Source organism: Perca fluviatilis, chromosome 4 (genome assembly GCF_010015445.1).
Source record: "Perca fluviatilis chromosome 4, GENO_Pfluv_1.0, whole genome shotgun sequence".
NCBI classification, from domain to species: domain Eukaryota; kingdom Metazoa; phylum Chordata; class Actinopteri; order Perciformes; family Percidae; genus Perca; species Perca fluviatilis.
The window spans coordinates 16217128-16235016 of NC_053115.1; the positions used below are offsets into that span (position 1 = coordinate 16217128).

At 38.4% G+C, this 17889-nt stretch overlaps 1 protein-coding gene across 1 annotated transcript; it reads right to left on the reverse strand.

Moving 5' to 3' along the window:
* sec61a1 (SEC61 translocon subunit alpha 1) lies at positions 1 to 5801 on the reverse strand. Its single transcript, XM_039798633.1, has 12 exons — positions 5669 to 5801; positions 4958 to 5025; positions 4778 to 4843; positions 3809 to 3887; positions 3590 to 3721; positions 3392 to 3501; positions 3054 to 3207; positions 2787 to 2947; positions 2481 to 2678; positions 2140 to 2331; positions 1977 to 2053; positions 1 to 1149 (listed from the first exon to the last, which is right to left on the reverse strand). The coding sequence occupies exons 1-12, from the start codon at positions 5673 to 5675 to the stop codon at positions 963 to 965; spliced, it is 1431 nt and encodes a 476-aa protein (XP_039654567.1). The 5' UTR covers positions 5676 to 5801; the 3' UTR covers positions 1 to 962.
* Between the last annotated feature and the right edge of the window lie 12088 nt (positions 5802 to 17889).

Genomic DNA, 17889 nt, shown 5'->3' on the forward strand with positions numbered 1-17889 from the left:
TTTCGTCTTTTTCCACAAAAGGGTTTTATTGAGAATGTTTTTCTATAAGTTTGTTCTGAAATGCATTTATTCTTTACATATTCAAAAGACTTTATCTTACACTTAAGAGAAATTTAAAGTTATTCAATGCATGGCCTATGTACAGAAAATCATAATTTTTTTTCCAGGTGTTGAAAAGCAATCAATGCAAGGATGCTTAGAGCAGACAATTAAAAAACAAAACAAAAGAATCTGACATGTGAGGGTTAATACTGCCGCTCCCTGGGAATGCCATTCATTAAAAAAGCAAGGACCCTTTTTTTTTTGAATGGTTCAGATGACAAAAATAAGTTGAACAATATTTTTGACAGGTGGACCCCAATGTGAGCTCCCCATCCTCTTCTTACAAGACCCTGTTTAAATAACTTAGCGCAGGGTCACAAATCAGGAAAATGACAGTACTTGACTCAGCGTTTGACAGTTCAGCTTGTGTTCCACACCTTCAGATAATTGGCAGGTTGAAAGAAAAATAAAATAAAAAGGTAAAAGTAAAAACTAAGATAACACCAAGCAGAACATCGAGTGCATTTCTGCACACAGCAGGGAGTTGGCCACCATTATCCGTGTTGAGTATGCCTGCACACTGAAGCGCTATATTGTCAGTCTGAAAAAAGGGCTAAACTCCCTTCATCTCATACACAAGTGAATCTTAGGGAGCTATAAACTTGAGTCAGTTAGAAAATCTGATGAAGTACATCTGAAATGTTGGTCTTTGTTTTACTTTGGAAGATACACGGTGGGAGCAGCAAGCTGTGTAGCCACACCATCTCGCAAAGTCCCATTTCAGCTGAGATTCCTGAAGATTCCTAAGACATCCTGAAAGTGGAGAGCTGACGATGTAGGAGCTTCACATAGATGTAAAATAAATGCAAAGTTGGTGATCCTAATAAAAGTTGGTAGAAGGTGGGAGGATATTGGCTTTTCTAGAAGAGCAGGGCCCCCATGCTGCCCATTTCACTTTGTTCTTTCACAAAGATCTCAAAGTACTGATAGATGATGGTGACAGCCAGCAGGATACCAGTGCCAGAGCCAATGGCTCCGAGAAAGTCAGCCATTACTGATAAACCACCGATACACAGTCCACCAAAGGCAGCAGCAGTAGGAATGTACCTAGAACACAAAACAGAGAGATTGGAGATGAATATTCATACAATTTCACCTTTTGGTTTCAGCAGAAATGCTGAGTAGCAAAACTGGTAGATATTCAAATACATTCATCATGAATGTGGAGTAGCGATTAATGAAATAGTACGACATTTAGAGAAATACAAGTATCGCTTTCTTGCCAAGAGTTAGAGGAGAACATCGACACCACTCTCAAGTTTGTTCGATAAATATACGACAGCAGCTAGTTAATTTAGCTTAGCATTGAGACTGGAAACGGGGGAAACAGCTAGCCTGGAAAAAGTTGTGTGTTTTTCCAAAATGTTGAACTATTCCTTTAAGCGTTGCATTATTATAGATGCACGCCCAAGTTAACCGACAACTGAGGAAAACTTTAGCAAAAAGAAAGTAGTAACATTCTTGAACTGCTGCCCTACTTTTATTTTGTTTAGTGTAGCTTGATGATTGATATGTTGCACTCAACAAGATTTAACAAGATACTAAACTTTTCTTTGTTTGGGTGGAAGAGCATATTCAAGGACATAAAGTCGTATTACAAAGAAAAACAAAGAAACAGGGAGGTGACACTAATGCAAAGAATAAGGGATTCAACCGGTCTCAAAGATTGAAATCTAAAAAAAAAAAGGAAGGTAAGGTGAAATGTGCGTTGCTTTGATTGTAAGATGGGAGTTATTTGCTTTACACAGTGACAAAAACATGAAATAATGTAAATCCATGATGAGAGCTTATACCTTTTCTAAATGATAACCTTCTTCAATGTGTGGTTTATGCGGCTGATGAGGTATGTAAATAAAAAGGGATTTCGATTTTACCTGTTCAGTTCATGGACCATTGATGTTTCCCTGTGTCCCCTCATCACCATCTGCTGCTCCTTCAGCTGTTTCGCCACCTGGGTGAAAATGAAGAAGAGAGCTTTAAAAACACAGTCTGAAAGAAACATAGACCACCGCCTGCCTGAAAGTGGTTACAACTTACATCTTTGGCAGAGGAGCCTGAGACTTCAATCCAGGTCTTGGAGAAAAAGGCACATGATCCAAGCATGAAGGCAATGTAGATGACCGCATGGACTGGGTCTTCGAGAACAGAGCCAAATGACTCGGGGGGAGAGAGGAAGTAACAGAGTCCACCTACAGGGTAGGCACGGGCTGGACCACCTGACGTTGCGTCCTACAAACATAAGAAAAGAATACAAGCTTTAAAAACGGGAAAAAGAAAAAAAAAAATCAACGGACAAACAAACATGAAAAATGACTTAATTAAGTACATCTGGAACGGAAACAAACCAAATGGAAAGGTGTGTTCAAATGTGTACTTACAGACCAAGTGCCGAGCAGATTAACCAGGAAGTTGCCACTGAAGCGTGTGGAAAGCATCTGGGAGATAACATACAAGTTGGAGACCAGGGCAGACTGCAGGATGATGGGGATGTTGGAGGTGTAGAAGAGCTTGATGGGGTAGGTGTTGTACTGGCCGCGGTAGCGAGCTGACTTGATGGGCAGATCAACCCTGAATCCCTGTGAGAAGAGGTGAATGTGTGAGCATTCAAACGGTTTACATTCCCCAACAATTCCTATTTTAAACTTTGAGAAAAATTGCACGTTAAGAAAAGGCCACCAACTCACCTGAAAGTATATCACTACAGCAAAGACAAATACTGTGGCGATGAGGTTCATGAGGTTGGGCAGGTTCTGTCTGTAGAAGGCCTCTCTCAAAGCACGCACTTTGTCGGTACGAGTGGCCAGCAGATGGAAAAGCGCAATGATTGCTCCCTCAAACTCTGTACCTAGAAACAGTAAGTCACAAGTATGAGACAAAGTCCTGCAAAGTGCAAAGGATTTAAATGAATGGATCAATATCACACATCCACCGACCACGTTGTGGTTTCTTACCTCTTCCAGTGTTGACAGTCGTGGGGCTGAAGGCCTTCCAGACGATTGTCTCACAGATGTTGGTAGCGATGAACAGCGAGATCCCTGAACCAAGACCATAGCCCTTTTGGAGCAACTCATCCAGCAGCAGCACAATCAGCCCAGCCACAAACAGCTGTGGAAGAACACAGCAGATACAGTCAGACGAAAAAGCACTCAAGGCCGTCATGTGAAAATGTTTCACTTTGTAATAAATTCACATTTTTGCATCTTCGCAGAGTCGTGGCTGTTAATTCTGACTATGTAGGATAGACCTTTTCTCCCCCCTTAACTGAACTTAATAAATGTCCTGTTCTCACCTGAATGATGATAAGCAGACAGATTCCTGCACCCATCTCAGAGGGATCTCCATACATGCCGGTCATCACGTATACGATGGACTGTCCGATGGTGATGATCATTCCAAATACTGAAAAACATTAACAGGGGTCAGACAATCTACTTATAAAATTCTAACCATATATTCACAAATTACAACCTGATTAGAGTTTACTCACATTTCTGAGCTCCATTGAAGAGGGCTCTGTCCTTTGGTGTGTCTCCAACCTCAATGATCTTAGCTCCAGCAAGCAGCTGCATGATCAGGCCTGAGGTGACGATGGGTGAGATACCTAGCTCCATCAGGGTACCTGGAGGGAGATGTTCAAGTTAGGATATAGCAGCAGGAGAGCAGACACACATTTCCTCTTTTATAATGTTATTAGCTGGACAAATACCTCTGTTTGAGGCCAGAATTACTCTCATCCAGTAGAATGGATCTGCAGAGTCTGAAGACATGATGCCAAAGAGGGGGATCTGTGGGAACACAGTCAAGAGACAATGAGATTCTGTTTCAGTGATGCATGACTTTAAATGCTTCTATGAACTCGCAAGTGTTGAAATAATGCTCACACTACAAGTCCCACTCTAAACCTTCCATTCAAAAAAATTTAATCAAAATCATTGGCGTACATGACAACTACTCAGTATACAAATCCATGGTATGTGGATAGTTTGACAATTGTCAGGATACACACACATATTCTTAAATAGACAACATACTCATACTAAGCAGTGCTAATTTCACTGCAGGTGGTTGAGTACGCCATGATTTTTCTATTAACAGATAAAAACATTTATAACTTGAAGTTTTTATTGATTTAATAAGCCCCTTTAATTTTAAGCATCAAGCACTATCTTGATGCAGGGCTATGATTAGTTGTGATGGGCAGTTGTCACATTTCTTCACATTTTTTATACAAAATAATTCAACAAAAACCATTGATAGAATAATAAGTAATGAAAATGTCAGTTATCTCTAGTCTCAATTAATTCTACAGAAACGTGGTTTATTAAAAGGCTATATGGTCTTGTAAGCTCAAAATGTCTACTACAAAGTTCTTTCACACCAAAAAGTCTTATTGACAGGTGTGTTGGATAAAAAAATAAATAATAAAAAATAACTGCACACTGGGACCAGGCATTCTGACTTAATTTACAATATTTTGTCCTCAGGCCTTTGATGGTCATTCAAGAAGACCAAATTGACATTAATAAAGTGATTGAAAGTGATTGTAGTGCACAGATTTTTTTTTCCCTCTCCAAAATGTGCAAAAAGTTTCAAATTAAATCATATGGATTCACACGTCCATTTAGAATAGTTTGTGAACAACTAATATATGACAGTAATTAATTGTGACACTTACCTGGCAACAAACCAGGAAGATGAAGAGAGTGATGGCAGTCCATAATACCTTCTCTCTGAACTGGATCTGTTGGACAATCACAATAAAGTAAGATTTATAACAAATAGCTAAAGCAAGCCAAATGTGTGTTTATTTTATTGCCAAATGCCAATGTACTAATAATATGAGCTTGATACATACCTTTCTTTCAGGTTTTTGGATCTCTGGCAGCACTGCACAGAATGGCTTTATCACCTCCAAAAATTTGACTGGAAAAAAGAAAACATGAGTATTTATGTGAGTAAACTGGGAATAATAAGCTGGTCACCACTGGGACGTGGCAGTGAATGGTGGGCGGACTCAAGGCAGACTTCAATAACCTATACCAAACAGATTTAATAATAAAATCAGGCATTTTGTATTACGGGTTTTCCTAGCTATTTTCTCAACTTTACATCGTCACTGCTACCGGTTTCTTAGCGTTAGGCAGATGTTTTAGGAACAGCAGGCTCAAGATTACATCGGCTGTGTTATGCGTCGTCATCACTAGACTGTCAATGTCTTTGAATGAGCGGCTAACACGTTAACGTTAGCTAACAAGACGTTTCCTGCCAAAAATAACCACTGTAAGGTTTCTAAGATCTCACCACAAATCAAAATCCCTCTTACAAAACTACTGATTAACTGTTTAATTGAATTCACCAACCATCTATCATTACAAAAGTATTCGAATAGTACAAAAGCAACTGCCAGCTAGCTAAGATTAGCTAGCAACATAAGCTAGCCTGCTATCAGTGCCAGCGCTAATAGCGTTAGGTTAGCTTACTAAGTTGTTAAAACTGTAGTTCGTGTGTTGCTACACCGACTCTACATATCGGTCTCGTACAATTCATGTGACAAAGTCATACTCACTGCCCATGTTGTCCAAACTGTCCACCTACGTGCTCCTTTACTGTGTAAATCTAAGCAGACACAAAATCTCACTACTGACTGACGAGGAGGAGGAGGAAGAGGAGGAGGAAACCGTTTAGAGACACGTCACCACTAACGTTACAGACACGAAGAACAACGTACCAAGATACCATGTACGCAATTACGCAGTTAGCTACGCCAAAAGAATAGAGCTCAACAGTGACCGCCCACTTTTTGCAGCGGTTTGTGAGCTGTAGCCTACTAATAAGGTGTGTGCTGCAGGCAGCTGATGTTCAGTAATCGACATTTCAATGATTGATCCCAATGTAAACGTGCTACATCAGGACTTAATTACATACAAGCTGTAACTCTGCCCTCAGGAAGAGCATTTTAGGCTTTGCTTTATGGAGAAATGAAACGGCAGGAAATTTGGCTAGTTAAGAAGTTAAAGAGGTTTCCGTTAAAATCTCGCATAAAATATAGCCAGCAAAAAAGACAAGAAAAGATTTTGTCTTGAATATTGTTGCACTCTGTAAACGTAAAGAAGTAACAATTTGTCATTTGTTTTATCACTATATGTAAACTATAACCTATTTGAATTTGTTTATTTTGCACAATAAAATCAAGACAACAGTAACACAAGAACATTAATTAATAAAAAATAAAGATTGTGCAGGTGAGATTAAGAAACCGCCTAGGGGCTTATAGAATGAATCTCACCTAATGAAGAAAGGAATAATATAGATAATGAACAATTACAATTACAAGTGTCCTAAACAAAAAGCAACTAATTGAACACAAGTAAGCACTGAATAAAAATAAATCAAATACAAGCATAAGGTTGGCTACATAAACATCAAAGGCATAACATAAATTACAATAATATAGATAAAATGAGGATATGTGGACTGATATGTGAATGTATAAGTAGAAATGAGAAACAGCAAGGCCAAACAAAATGTGATATGAATAGTTCAGATCAATACAGACAGTTAATGGTAACTGGTTAATCAGACAGGTCTTAAGCCTCTTTTTATAATTCTTGACAGAAGTTGATTGAAATACAGTGTTAATATACCATAGCTGAGCTCCCCTGTAGAGAATTAACAGAGCCTAGTATGGAATATTAGAAGATCTCAATATTTGGCATGTCTTGTATTATAACCGTGTATGTCAGCATTTAGTAGTTGTGTGAAGTCACTACTTTAATATGTCAAAAAGCAAAAAGCTATGAATCTGAACAAATTTAGGTATTGCCCTTCTCCAGCTGACCATCCCAAAAATGCAACAGAATACAGGAAATCAAATCTACCAAATGCAAAATTTTCTGGGGGAGCACCCCCAGACTACCCCTACCCGTTTACATCCACTTCTGCACAAATAGAGTAGGGGGGGAGGGTCCTTATGCATCTGTGCCCAGGGAGACAGTAGTTCATAATCCGTCACTGTATTAATACATAACCTCACTGTATTTATTTATAATGTAACATTATAGCATGACATTTGTGTCAATAATCGTCAAGCACAGGTGACTCCGCGTGGTGGGAGGGGGCCCCCAAATCAAATTCTGCCAAAAGGCTCAGGCCGGCACTGCAGCATTAGACTGAAAAAATACTTCACAAGGCATCGGAATGGAAGCTGGCTGGTGCAAAATTTTATAAGAAGAAAAAACATTACATTTCTTGATAAAGATATGTTAGGCCTATATGTTTTGATGGTAATGTTAATGAGATGGAAAAAGTTTTTTGGCACAGTTCATTTTATTATTGAGAAAATGTCACATTCAAAAGAAGAAAAGGGGAGACTCCAACATTTTTATCAAGTACTTTATTAATATGGCAACACTATAAGAAACCTTATAAATAACAAGGTAATTAGGCAAAGCTAGGCAAGGCAAGGCAGCTTTATTTGTATAGCACATTTCACAGGGCAATTCAAAGTGCTTTGCATAAATTAAGATTAATTTTGGGTTTGATACATTTGTCATCAACCATTATACATTGATTTGAATGAATTTGTATCAATGTTTCTATTATATATAATAATAATAATAATAATAATAATAATAATAATAATAATAATAATAATAATAATTATTATTATTATTATTATTATTATGAGCACTTTTACTTTTGATACTTTTTTTTTACACAGTATTCCTACTTTTGCTTAAGTGGAGAATCTGATGACTTCTTTTGCCACTGTTAAAAGAAATATGGATGAAAGGAAAGGAAGAAATAGCTGCCAAATTATTTAAATGTTTCCACCTTAACCATCCCTTTAAGAAGCTATACTTTTGGCTTTGGGCAGCAAATGTACTGTGACCAGCAGATGTTACTATTCCACTTTTCCTACCTGAATGAATACATGCATGTCTCCACCAGAGAGCAGCAGTGGCCTGAAAATAATCTATTATCTAGTTCAGGAAATGCAGCCTGGTGAAGCCAAGCTGATTGTCAACAAAAGTCACACACACACACACACACACACACACACACACACACACACACACACACACACACACACACACACACACACACACACACACACACACACACACACACACAGGGACTGACAAAATAACAGCAATACTTCACAATGTAAATAAATGCTCTAGTTTAGACTTTATTTGAAATTGATTTATAATGTGAAGATTTTCTTTCTTTCTTTCTTTCCAGAATGCAGTTAACGATGATGGAGTATCAGTCAACAGGACGTTGTAAAAATTTGGTGAAGCATCTCTCACATAGACGAAAGAGGAGGACAGCACACACACTGTAGTAGAGAAAGAGCTCAGTCTTTCAGAGCACTTCCTGATAACCGAGTGCCAAGAGTGTTGGGGCACAAGGGAAAAGATAAGGGAGAGGCTCATCCAACAAAATAAAACCCTTATCTAAGGCTTTGTCTGTTGGCAGAGAGGCTCTTCATTCGGTTCTTACATTGCAGGACACAGGTGTGCTGGGGTGCGTGTAAAAATCTCTGCATCCTCTCCAGAAACTCCCTGATGCTCAGTGGTGGTGGAAGAAGTATTCAATATAAATATAGTTTGGTAGGTAAAGATGCCACATGCTATTTTTATAGAATCTCATTTGAAAAAAAAAGTCATGCTTATTTGCTCTTGTTAAGATATATAGTCAGCCTTACATGTATTGTGGAAAAGTAGAGCTTTTATGTTGACAGTAAAGGTGTAGTGGTAATATTCACTTAAGCAGTGGATATTGAACAGAATTGACTCACAGTTACAATATGTATTGATCTAAGTCAGTAGACATAACACATTTCCCACAATCTCTGAACTTTAAGCTATGCCAGCATTAATGACAGCCACATTTGTGTGTAGCTTACACACTCTTAATACATTACTTCTCTTTGCCAGTGTGCATAGGGTCACATGTTACATGTTACATAAGAGTCTTTCATTTTGCTGTAACGTGAAGGAATTTTTACTCCCCTGCCTTCTTTCTCACATTCATCTCATTCTTTGTTTTGTCCCGGAGAGTCTGCCCTCCTCTGATGCAAGAGAAGAGTGTTTCACGCTCTTGTTCTGTACACCAGCTAACACTCTAAACCAGGTCACTCACCACACACAGTCCCTCTCTGTTTCCATTAATGAGATCAAAAGGCCCACATTCACCTATAATTTGGACTGTTTTGTGTGTGTTTGAATTGTTTTGTTTCCTGTACATCCATGTGTGTGTAAAGCAGATTATCACGCTGGTAGATTACTGGGACAGCGGCGTGGGTGGATTAATGCACAGGCGGACCTAGGCTGCAGCCTAGGGACCTTATATGTGCAGGGGTCCTGGATATTTAAATTTAATTCAGAAGGAAAAAAGGGCTTGACCCTTGAGTACAATTTGGCTTTTTAACAATACATCACTGTCACTGGACAGCGTTGTGGCAATATATATATATATGTATATATATATATATATACATATATATATATATACATATATATATATATATATATATATATATATAAAAACATCGAAGCGGAGCGCAAAATCAAACAGCACAATGGCTGATAGAACACAAAGATCTACTTACAGTGACAACAAAAGAGGGGGTTCTGTACTTCTGCAGATGTTGTACCTGTGGCCCACACAAGTGTGTGCGTGTGGGCAACATGTAATATTCCTTGCATGCAAGCATGACACTAAATGGGGGCTTTGGAAAGGCCACAATCTGATGTTTACAGTGACAGGACAATTATACTCCCTGGATTGTCCATAAGGTTCTTGGGAGGGGAGGGGGCAACAGTGGATACATCAGCACAATGGTGGGAGTATAGAGTCACACGATCACCATGAGACTGAGCAGAGTGAGTCACTCCCTGCTCAGCTGTCCTATCCCGCTTTTCCTGTTGTCTGTCTGCTGCCTCTCTGAAAAAAACTCCAACACCGGTGGTCAGTCAAAAGAATTTTGTTAGACCTCTCTGCCTCTACTTCTGCGTTTCTCTCTCCTCTTGAAAAATCCTTTTAATGACTGATTTACATTATAGGGTGGATTATTTGTTCTCGCTGGTGGCTCACTGTTGACCAGCTACGCTCTGAAGCTCTGATTCTTGGCGACTGCTATCACACAACATTCATACAGTATATCTGCTGTACAAGAGGTCAGGGGTTAAGGTTGGTGGTTTTAACTGGTGGATTTAATGTGATCCAGCAGAAAGAAGAACATTGTGTCCCCAACCTCATGCACCAGGTTACATAAACATCTACAGATCAATGACCACTAACTCCTCCCTGCAGATATTTTCTCACGCAGCATTCAAAGGTTAATGAAGAACAGCTTGGCTCTTCAGCTTTACATAACCATGTCCGGTTTGTTACATCAAACATGGAGGAAAGGTCTCTCAAAGTAAAGCTAGGAATCGTAACATTATCCAGTTGTGTCATTTATATCCAAATCATTAGGATTAGAGAGCCAAAACACAACAAAGCTCAGAGTCTACAACTATTCAATCGGTTTTGTGACAGTGTATTTAGGCACAGTGGTGCTTTGAGCTAAATGCTAACATCATCATGTTAACATGCTCACAATGACAATGCTTAGTTTAGCATGTTAGCATGCTAACATTTGCTATTATCACCAAACAGCTGAGACTGATGCAAATGTCCTTATTTTAGCAGGTGTTAGGTTATGAACTAAATATATTTTAATTAAATTAAATTTTGATCTGATGATTGCGCTAGAAGAAAAGTCAATCACTGAAGTTATTACATCCCGAGGGAGACATGCTCTGTACAAAATGTCATGCTAATCCATGCAAACAGTTGTTGAACCTCCTGGTGGTGCTACAGGAAAATTAAAGGGATCGCCAAACTCAGAAGGACATATGATCTGGGAACCATTAACGCCTGTAGAAAATCCATCTAATAACTGTTGAGATATCTTAGTCTTGACCAAAGTAAGACATTGTCATCCCTAGAGCCACAGTGCTCTCATGGCTAAAACAGATGTCGCTGTCCATATACCTTTAATCCTGCTCAATTTACATAAAGACAGAGTGGAAGGAGTGATGGGGATACAAAAAAAAATTACATGTATTGTCTTAGTTGGAGAAACCGCTTTGAAAATACTAGCACCTTCATCAGAGGTGTAGAATGGGCAGGCGTTTTCTGTTTTTGCTTTTTCCATCCCGCTAATCTCATTCTTACAGCTGTGCTCAGTGCAGCTTCAATGTGACTGTCTTATGTAACCTGTTTACATGTTCTCTGTAATCTATGCTCTTAATGTAAACAGCCATGACAGCCAAATGACCCCAGCGGAGAAGTGTAGTCTCTTTTTTTAACTAAATTAATTGTAAAGTGTCTAAAATGACCCATTGTTTGTTGGTGATAATGTCCATGCTTAGAATATGTGACAGTGAAATCTTAGTTATTGCAAAACTTCAATAAATACATCTGTAAGCTATAGTGCATAGTTTATGCCGCCCCAATGAAGAATTCTAAGTAATGACAACTAATCTGTCGGTGCGTCCACATGAAACAAGCCTTACGTGACTGCGACAGCTGATAGTCTTAATTAGCTTTGTAGCAACTCATTTGGCAACGGCTTGAATGTAACGGACGTTCATAAATATCAAAAGGTTTCGCACTAAAACTTTAAAGACAGCCAACAGAAGTGTACAACACCATCTGAACAGAATAGATGAAATATTTCTAAAGCATCACTCAAAACAATTAAACACACAAGGAAGAAGACTTGATTTGTCTTTTAAAAGCAAGACCATTGTCTGTGTGCACTACTGTTAATATTGATTACAATAATTATAAAGTATCTAGCTACAGAGGACATTTCATTGAAACATCCTGCGTACACCTCCTCCACAGACATACAGACACGCTCACTCATTATAATCCATCTATGGGCGCTGCAGTTACATCAGGGGAAGATGTCACGGCATGTATGAAGTGTAAAATGTATGTGCAGAGGATTAATGCAGCCATGTTTAAAAGAGTAGAGAACCAAAACAATCCAACTGAGAATGTGGTGCGAGTGACAAGCCAAAACATAACCTTGCAAGAGTTAACTGTCCTTAACTGGACTGCAGTCATCAGGTTTAATCCAGATTACTCCAGATTACTAAGTGTCTTGTCCTGTCTGGGTTATTTTAAACACTTGACTGCGGTTGCTGCAGGGAGAATGCGTGTCCTGTAATGTGGGTGTTTACATGAGTTTGAGTTACATGAGCTGTTAAAATCAGGCAGAGTGGGAGGTGTCAGCATTACACACATCAGTCTTCTTTTCCTCCGGATACCTCTCTCAGCCTCTCTGTCCTTATGTTGACGACTTAAATGTTATCAATCTGTCTATTTAACTACCAGTTACAACATACAGACAGGTGACAAATTAAGGGAAAACCCTAACTAATTTAGTGGAGAAACATAATAAACTGGATGCTTCCATGCATTTGTACTGCATGATACAATTAAAGGGGTTGTACTCGATATTCAGAACATTACAGTAATATAACACTAAATAACTATTTGATATGTAAATATATAGTGGAGCAATGGGGTCCTGAGCAGAGAATGAAATCACACTCCCTCCTTGTGTGTTGTAATCCGACAAAGAACACCGAAACTGTTCTTTGTTTTGGTAGCCGGCCCAACCGACCGTGCCTGCACGTTGGTGGATGTGAGTGCGTCGGTATCTGATGCCTATTAGGGCCATGGCAGAGCGACTGTATCTGATGCCGAGGACCGTGACAGAGCGTCTGTACTTGACGAATAGGGGAACAGTCTGTGAGAGCCGTGTAGAGGTAATTCCACTCCACTTTTTTTCCACAAAGTACAGCACCTTTAAATACTTGCTACCTTTTTTTTCCACAAAGTACAGCACCTTTAAATACTTGCTACCTTTTCATGCTCACGATTGCAAGAGGGAAAGATCTAAGTGACATTGTAATGTGGTTAATTGTTAGAGCACAGACATTTCCCTGAAATCTTTTGGTTCCACCTGTCGCTGCATTTATCCCCCATCTGTATAAATATGTGAAATGAGACAACAGACTCTTGTGGATTTGGTGATGTAAATTAACTTTGAGAGCAGCTGTTGAAGGCCTGATACAACCCCTAATGGCAGCTGGTGGAAATGAAACAAAACAGTCTGACTCCACTGAGGGGTTATACTGTATAAATCCAGCTCTCATTTGGTCTATCTATCTATCTATCTATCTATCTATCTATCTATCTATCTATCTATCTATCTATCTATCTATCTATCTATCTATCTATCTATCTATCTATCTATCTATCTATCTATCTATCTATCTATCTATCTATCTATCTATCTATCTATCTATCTATCTATCTATCTATCTATCTATCTATCTATCTATCTATCTATCTATCTATCTATCTATCTATCTATCTATCTATCTATCTATCTATCTATCTATCATCTATCTATCTATCTATCTATCTATCTATCTATCTATCTATCTATCTATCTATCTATCTATCTATCTATCTATCTATCTATCTATCTATCTATCTATCTATCTATCTATCTATCTATCTATCTATCTATCTATCTATCTATCTATCTATCTATCTATCTATCTATCTATCTATCTATCTATCTATCTATCTATCTATCTATCTATCTATCTATCTATCTATCTATCTATCTATCTATCTATCTATCTATCTATCTATCTATCTATCTATCTATCTATCTATCTATCTATCTATCTATCTATCTATCTATCTATCTATCTATCTATCTATCTATCTATCTATCTATCTATCTAGTCACAAAGCAGTTAGGCTGTCAGGGATAAAGGTTAAAGACGTGATAAGACATTAAGACAGTGTTGTGTCAGCATGATTACTACCGCTGAGGTAAAGCTGTGATACAACTGGCCTGATATGAAATGGGCCCACAGCTGTAAGCACAGAGCACATTGTGTTCAGTGTTATAGTATCATAAATCTTCCTACTGATCAACTCATCATCGTCATCGTCATTTTATTCTTCCTATGGCCGTGCTGTGTAATCTGATCGCTCTGTTGACCAGAGTTCATGGAGGGTTGCATAATATGCTGTGACACCATATTCTTTTAACCTATGGCATGTTGTGTGTGGTCCTTACCAGTGTGTGTGTGTGTGTGTGTGATTGTATACATGTATATACATACATACATGTATACATACATTCTGTTTACCAGTTATTCCATATTCAAACTGTTACTTGTTCAGCATCATGTTTCATGTAAATTATGCACTTTTTTCCATTTTCTGTCAAAAGTATTTCCTTTGACACTCTGTATGACTTCTATAGGTATAAGATAAGTACATCACAGCCCAGATGTTTGGAATGACATATCCCATAATGTCTTTTATTGTTGCATTTACATTGTTCCAGAAAGGCTTTATCTTACTGTAAATCCCAAAACATGAGTTAAAAAAAAACTTTCTTCATACTTCAAGTTATTGCTAGTGAACTGTGTTATACACACTTTGTACCATTCTTCATCTAAAAATGCAATATATAGCTCTGCTTCCCTTTTGGTTTTTATGTGTAGTGTCAAGCTTTCTCTGATTTCCCCCAAGCCTTGATAAAAGGCTGAGATGACACTCTTTTAATTGTATTCATTCATATCTATATTTGGATAATTCATCCACTCTTTCATAACATATTCCTATCAGTATCTAAAGAAATCTTGGTTTTTGGACTCATACATTTCCAAACTCTGAGTAACGAACATAGCACAGTGATCACTCATCCTCTAAAGCATCTTTGCTCTTGTCTGTGTTATTTTAAGCTCACATAACTTCTCTGTTGTTGCCTCAGGGAGTGTGCTTTTCAAACAGGTTTTTTTTCATATCCTGTTTCGCTGGTTTGTTTCACAGAGAAGTGGCTTCTCTTTTGCAGCACAAGATAATGTCTGCAAACAGAATGCCTTTTAAAGCCATCAGGCCAAGAAGCTCGAGTTGTTGAATGGCAATCAGATAAGAATATCCATAAAATTTTGCTCTGTGACGATGACGTCATACCATACTGCCCCCACACACACACACACACACACACACACACACACACACACACACACACACACACACACACACACACACACACACACACACACACACACACCTGCCTGTGTACCAAGAGCTGTGCATATGTGCATTAAGAGTAATTACACAGGCATGCTCTTACATCATACTGTAACTCCCACTTACCTGTGTGCTACATTGCAAAACCACTACTTTGATCCAGTTTGATGACATTTACAGTAAACCTGTAAGCTCTGCTATGTTTTCTTGCAAGATTTTGAAATGACAGTAAGCAAGCCTCCTAATCCAGTGAAAACAAAAGGATGCTTTGACTGTAAGGTAACATTTAATTGTACTCTTTTACAGCTGACATTGGCTTTAATTCAGTTCTATTGCAGTCAGGTGTCATTTAATCAGGTTATGTGAATAGTTTTCGAATAAGCACGAAGGCAAAGCAACCCCTGCATTTTGTGGTGCAGCAATGCTAAAAATACCAGTGCTGTTTCCATGGTAATGGATCACTGTTACAAAAGTCAGTTCAGTCACCATGGCAACTGTCTATGTCCCACACCAGCATGTCCACATAAATACAACACAGACACAAACAGCTCATTAATAAATAAAAAAAAAGGCAAAAAAACCCAAAAAACAATTGCAAATCAAGCGAAGAAATGTTTCGATACACAGAGGACAAATCACTGTTTTTTTCCTAAATCAGATATATTTTTGGGCTTCATTATTAAAACCATTTGACCTAGCTTGAGTTTATGCCATAGGACAGAAAAACATATTCAGCTAAATCTGTTTTGTCGCAGGCAGCAGATGAGAAGGGAAGGTTTGTTTGTTTTTAGATCTAAAAAGAGGAAATGATAATCCATTTTTTATTCGGTGTAATTTTTTGGGGCAGATATATACAGGGATAATCTTGTGACTAAATAATGCAAACAAAGCATGGCTATATGGGTCATTGAGAGGCTCTAAGTCAGTCTGTCCCAGCTAAAGTAAACTGTGGATGTAATGATGATTTATGGTTGTGGCAGGGGAGAGCTGTGTTACACACACGCTGTGTGTTTCTTTGCTGGGCATCATCAGTCAGACCAATGTGTCCTGTTTGCTAATGTGGACAAATAAGTGTCATTGCACAAACATACTGTATATATTTACCAACTCCACCCATTTCAGACATCGTGCAATTGTCCAGGGTTAAAATCTGTTGGTATCTGTTACTGTATCTACATCACTTAGCCTTTATAAATGTCACGAGTAACCCTACCCTTCATATGAAGCAGGTTTGCCAAGGTGCAAAAAACTGACACGGAATTTTAAACATACTTTCCACACAGACAGTATTTCCTGGGGATTTACCCTCCTTAGCTCAGGGTGTTTTGCGGTGCGGGAAAGCCGATTAGTAGGACTAATTTTCACTATGGCGTTCAGAGCACAAAGAGTACGTTACACAAATACTGGTCATCTGAGGTTGTTGCTTCGGAGCCGTTGGTGCGTGCACTTCTGGCCTCGCAATGCTTCCGGCTTCATTACAGCTCTACTAGAAACGTTTTCATGTTTTAAGTGTATAATCTGAGCCGTGGTGCAGATCAGTCAATGTCACCGCTGAATGGCAACCAAGCCAAAAACCTCAACTCAACTGCTTAATAATGAACTCTGTAGCTCTGATAACGCATGCAACGTGAGGTTTGCAATCGTTGTTTTCCCGCTGTCTTAAGCATATTTGTGCAAATAAGGAAAAATCCGGAATGAGGAAAGCCTGTTCCCCTGGCAGAGACTTTTCTGTGGATGGATTAAGCTACAAATAACAATAATCATTTTTATTTGAAAAGAGACAATGTACATTAGTTAACATTTAAACAATTGCTAAACCAAGTTAGCTGAAAGGTTTATTTTCATCGGCAGTCCTTTTGCCAGATGTTGTTAGACATCCTAGAATACTAAAAGTAATGCAATATGTAAGACAGTTAAAAACATACTACATTATGGTAAACAGCATAAAAAAATACAGTTAAACAACATGAGCACAGAAACCAAATAGCAGATGTAAAGATACAGTGTAGTACAGGCTTAGTTTAAAGTTTTAGTTTTTTTAAAGAAGAAGCAAACATCAGTTCCTGGTGTTTCGGCTACAAATCACATTGTAACTAAAGATGATTCACAGGCAGGGTTGGGGAGTAACGGAATACAAGTAATGGGATGACGGATTTAAAATACAAAATATTAGTATTCTGTTAGTTTATTGGTGGTAATCTGAATACAGTTACGGTCTTTGAAAATAAGTTAACTTCAAGGGATTACTTTCTGCCAAGGAGGTTATGTTTTTAGAATTACGGAAGAACTACAGGCTCGGTTCTTATGAAACTTGGTTAAAGTGTGGTGTAGTATGGGCCTTTACATTTGGGAGCAGATCCAAATAACGAGGCAGATACACAAATAATTTTTTGCTTTGGTTTACATTGCAAGATAGGGCATGGCCTTGGCAGAGGTCTGTGACCCCCTAGTGCGTTTAGTTTTTATATAGATTCAGATGAGGCTGAGGCATGCCCATAAACATAAAAAAGAGCGATTAGCTTTTGCATCAAATCTGGTGTCAGCATGCTGCTTACATAACATTTCACTTTCCCCACTTCACCATTTCCTGTCCAGTGAGTGCACATTATTCACAAACTTTACACAGTGAAAATGAACACAATATAGACAGTA